This window comes from Vigna unguiculata, unplaced genomic scaffold (genome assembly GCF_004118075.2).
Source record: "Vigna unguiculata cultivar IT97K-499-35 unplaced genomic scaffold, ASM411807v1 contig_584, whole genome shotgun sequence".
Lineage (NCBI taxonomy): Eukaryota > Viridiplantae > Streptophyta > Magnoliopsida > Fabales > Fabaceae > Vigna > Vigna unguiculata.
The window spans coordinates 66,689-71,131 of record NW_021011304.1 but is presented as its reverse complement, the minus strand read 5'-3'; the positions used below and the strand labels follow the sequence as shown (position 1 = coordinate 71,131).

The 4,443-nt window shown below is 48.1% G+C and overlaps 1 protein-coding gene across 1 annotated transcript; it reads right to left on the bottom strand.

The window, feature by feature from the left end:
* Nucleotides 1-602: 602 nt before the first annotated feature.
* Nucleotides 603-2,039, bottom strand: LOC114172465. The gene is made up of 2 exons (XM_028056929.1): nucleotides 1,650-2,039; nucleotides 603-1,508 (listed from the first exon to the last, which is right to left on the bottom strand). The coding sequence occupies exons 1-2, from the start codon at nucleotides 2,037-2,039 to the stop codon at nucleotides 603-605; spliced, it is 1,296 nt and encodes a 431-aa protein (XP_027912730.1).
* Between the last annotated feature and the right edge of the window lie 2,404 nt (nucleotides 2,040-4,443).

The window sequence follows — 4,443 nt, the reverse complement described above, 5'->3', positions numbered from 1 at the left end:
CAGTAGGGTGTCTCTTGTGTTGTTGACTACGAGGTGCAGCGATATGCCCATAAGACTTCTAATAATTCGTCAGCCCACCTTCCTTTGGCATCTCCCAACCTCTTCTTAAGTTCTCGCAGTATGACCTTGTTTGCTGCTTCGGCTTGCCCATTTGTTTGTGGGTGCTCGACCGAGCTGGTTATATGTTGTGTATGGTGTCCCCTATAGAACTCGGCTAGCCCCTTGTCGATGAACTGTCTACCATTATCTGTTATGACGATGCTTGGTATGCCGAACCTGCACACTATATTCTTCCAGACAAATTTCTGTACCTGCTGGGCCGTGATCAGGGCCAGTGGCTCCGCCTCAATCCACTTAGTGAAGTAGTCTATAGCTACCAACAAGAACTTTACCTGACCTTTCCCTGGGCTGAAGGGCCCTACGATATCCATGCCCCACTTGGCGAAAGGCCAAGGGGAGGTAATACCGTGCAACTCCTCTGACTTGAGATGTATCATGTTACCGTGCTATTGGCACTGGGTGCACTTCCTTACGTACTTCTCGCAGTCTTCTTTGACAGTCGGCCAATAGTATCCTGCTCGTAATACCCGAGCTGCCATGGTTCAGGATCCTGAATGTAAGCCACAAATCCCCGTGTGTAACTCTTCCATAATATACTGGGCTTCGCGGTTTGTGACGCATTTTAATAGAGGGTTGGAGAAGCCTCGTTTGTACAATTCTTCACCAACCAAAGTGAATCGAGAAGCTTTCCTACGCATGATAGGGTCATCAATTCCGTTTGTGTCACCGTGTTGAATGAACTGTATAATAGGAGCCATCCACTCTTCCTCCTCTGGTGCGACTGTCTCAATAGTATTGCATTCTGCTAGAGTTACAGTAGGACGGTCGAGTGTGGCATGGATCACTGTATGATGTTGTCCCTTTACTTTGGTAGTCGCCAACTTCGAGAGCAGGTCGGCTCTGGAATTTTGGGCTCTGTCAACATGTTTTACGCTTGCTGTTCTGAATCTGTTCAACATGCCCTGCACAACGTGATAATATCGTAATAGGAGGGGGTCCTTTACCTGGAAAGTGTCGTCCAAGTGTCCTACGATCAGCTGAGAATCAGTTCGGCATGTCACCGCATTTGCTCCCATGTCTGCTGCGAGGGTCAACCCTGCTATTAATGCCTCATATTCTGCCTGATTGTTAGAGGGTTTAAAGCCAAAGCGCAAAACTTGCTCGAGTAGTAAATCATTCGGTCCTTGCAAAACAATCCCAGGACCCCCGCCTTTCGCGTTGGAGGAGCCATCCACCGACAGGATCCAACCTTCCTCGCGTACGTCAGGATCTCCTGTTAATTCGTTGACAAAATCTGCCGGGCATTGTCCCTTGATCGGCCCTCGAGCTTGACATCGAATATGATACATAGATAGTTCTACGGACCACCCAACCATTCGGCCGACGGGGTCGGGTCGCCTCAATACTTTGTGTAATTGGTAGTCAGACTTGACTATTACCTCGTTTCCCTGAAAGTATGGTCGCAGTCATCTGGTTGTTATCACAAGTGCTAGGATTACCTTTTCCACTGTTTGGTACCGCAGTTCTGCATCGTGTAGGGCTTTGCTGATAAAGTATATGGGTCACTGGTCCCCCGCCTGATCTTGTACAATGGCCGTGCTAACAGCATTGGTAGAGATGGCTAGATATACTAACAGGGGTTTCCCCTTGCTAGGCTTCTGTAGTACTGGGGGAGAAGACAAATACTCCTTCAACGCTTGGAAAGATTGCTCGCAAGCCTCATCCCATACGAATTTTTGCGCTTTTTTCATGAGCCTAAGCATCGGCTGGATTCTTTCTGCTAACTTAGGCATAAAACGTGATAACGCAGTTAGCCTCCCTACCAATCTTTGTATCTCCTTGATGTTGGTTGGACTCCTCATGTTAACAACTACTTGACACTTGTCGGGATTCGCCTCTATTCCCCTGTGGGATAACATGAAACCCAGGAACTTTCCGCCTGCAACCCCGAAAACACACTTTTCTGGATTCAGTCTCATGTCATACTTCCGTAGGCTGCCAAGACCTCGTCCAAATCTTTGACGTGTTGCTCGAGTGAATCTGACATGACTACCATGTCGTCGACGTAGACCTCCATACACTTTCCGATGATATGACGAAACACCTTGTCCATTAGCCGCTGGTATGTGGCTTTAGCATTTTTTAGTCCAAAAGGCATGACTTTATAGTAGAAGTTAGCTTCTTCCGTGATGAACGCCGTTTTTTCTTTATCAGGAGGATACATTGGGATCTGATTGTACCCAAAGTACGTGTCCAAAAAACTTAGCACCCTGTGTCCAGCTACACCGTCTACCAATCTATCGATGCTTGGGAGAGGGTACGTGTCTTTAGGGCACGCCCTGTTGAGGTTGGTGTAGTCTGTACACATCCGCCATTTGCCATTTGCCTTTTTTATCAACATTACGTTGGTCAGCCAGGTCGTGTAGGTGGCCTCCTTGATGAAGCCTGCCGAAATTAACTTCTGTACTCCTACTTTACCTGCCTCCCTTTTTTCTCCCCCCATCTTTCTTCTCTTTTGTGCTACGGGTCGAGCTTCCCGAAAAATAGACAGTTTGTGACTGGCTACTCTTGGGTCAATGCCTAGCATGTCGGCTGCGCTCCAGGCGAACAAATCAACGTTCCTCTGTAATACTTCCTGCATCTCGGGGGTCTTTACAAGTGTCCTGCTGACATGGGTGTATCGATGCTCATTGAAATGGAATTCTTCTGTGCTTTCAATTGGTTCCACCCTCTCCTCACTGCTGACCCGAGGATCCAGGTCTACTTCCGCTTCCCTTGGGACCTTCTCAACATTATTCACTATTCGTCTGGGAGGAGACTTGGGTCTTTCTCTCAAATTGTCCGCATAGCATCTACGAGCAGTCGGTTGGTCTACGTGCACCGTGATTATGTCCCTGAGGCTGACGAAAACTTCATGGCCAAGTGATATGTGGAGACTACTGCACCAAGCGTATTCAACGAGGGTCTCCCTAGCAAAATATTATAAGAGGAGTCAGCATCAACAATAAGGTATCGAATTTTTACCATTCATGTTACCATTCTTGCCCCGAACTTGGTGAACAAGTCAACGTAGCCTTTCGTATTCACTCGCTCCCCTGAAAAGCCCACGATCGGCTCTGAGTATTGTTGGATCTCCCCTTCTGGAATTTTTAGCTTTCTGAGAGTGCCCCAGTATAGGATGTCCACCGAACTACCCGGGTCCACTAGGGTTTTCCTGACCGCGAAGTCCTCGATCTCTACTGATATCACCATTGGGTCGTCATGTTGGGGGTCGATCGCTTGGAAATTGTCATCTCGGAACGTGATGGGTGACATGTGCCGCCTGGGAGATACTGTCACGGCATTGACGCTCTGAATCGCTCGCACATACTTCTTTCTTGCGGACGTAGTGGCCCCATCTCCTGCGAAGCCTCCTGAAATGTAATTAATTACTCCTCTTAGTGGCCTTTCTCTCGTATCCCGCTCATCATCTTTTTTGGGTTCGGCCCTTTTGTGGGTGCCTTCTCCTTCCCTCTCTCGGTACCCCGATGTCCTTCGTGGTTGCTCCTCGTAGCGTTTTTCTCGTTCTCCCCTTGAAGAGAATCCTCCGCCTTCCTGTTTTACGAATCTTCTTAGATGTCCCGCTTGTATCAATTCCTCGATTTTGTCTTTCAAGGTAAAACATTCTTCTGTTGTATGCCCATAATTTCGGTGATACCGACAATGCTTGGTGGTATCGGTGTTTGGGGGACTCGGGGCCCTTCGAGGGGCTGTTATTAGATCAGTGTTCAGTGCTTCTTCCAGAATTCTAGCTCTGTTGGACACGAGGGGCGTGTACCTGCTGTATTTCGGCTGCCTAGAGTCTTTGAACCTATGGCCGGATCGGGGTGCCAATGTTCGCTCTCTATCATGGTGCCTCTTCTCCTGTGCGTCCGGTCGAGTTGTATTGCGGAATTCTTTTAGTTCCTCCATCTGCATGAATTTGGTGGCCTTGGTCTGAAGCTCATCCAGATTGTTCACGGGCTTCTTGCATAGACTGTCAACGAAAGAGTTGGGCTTTAGTGCTGTGATGAGGTGGTGCATGGCGACCTCAGGATTTAAATTAGAGATATTCAAGGATATATTCCCAAATCGTTCCATAAACTCCTGTAGAGACTCTCCTTTTTCCTGTCGTATATTTACCAATGCTTGAGAAGTAAGGTGGTGTGGCTTACTAGTGGCAAACTATATGACGAAACGGGTGGTCAACGTATCGAAACAGTCGATAGAGTTGGGTGGTAATCATGTGCACCAATTGAGTGCAGGCCCTTTTAGGGATGTTGGGAAAACACGATAGAGGATTGTATCGTTCGAAGTATACAATCCTGCCTGGGTGGTGAAGACGTCCACGTGCTCCTCCGGATC

Coding starts and splice junctions, on each gene's coding strand:
- LOC114172465 (XM_028056929.1), bottom strand. CDS start 2,039: ATGAGACTGAATCCAGAAAAGTGTGTTTTCGGGGTTGCAGGCGGAAAG. Junction 1,509..1,649: donor ATGCTGTTAGCACGGCCATT/GTACAAGATCAG, acceptor CCATACTTTCAG/GGAAACGAGGTAATAGTCAA.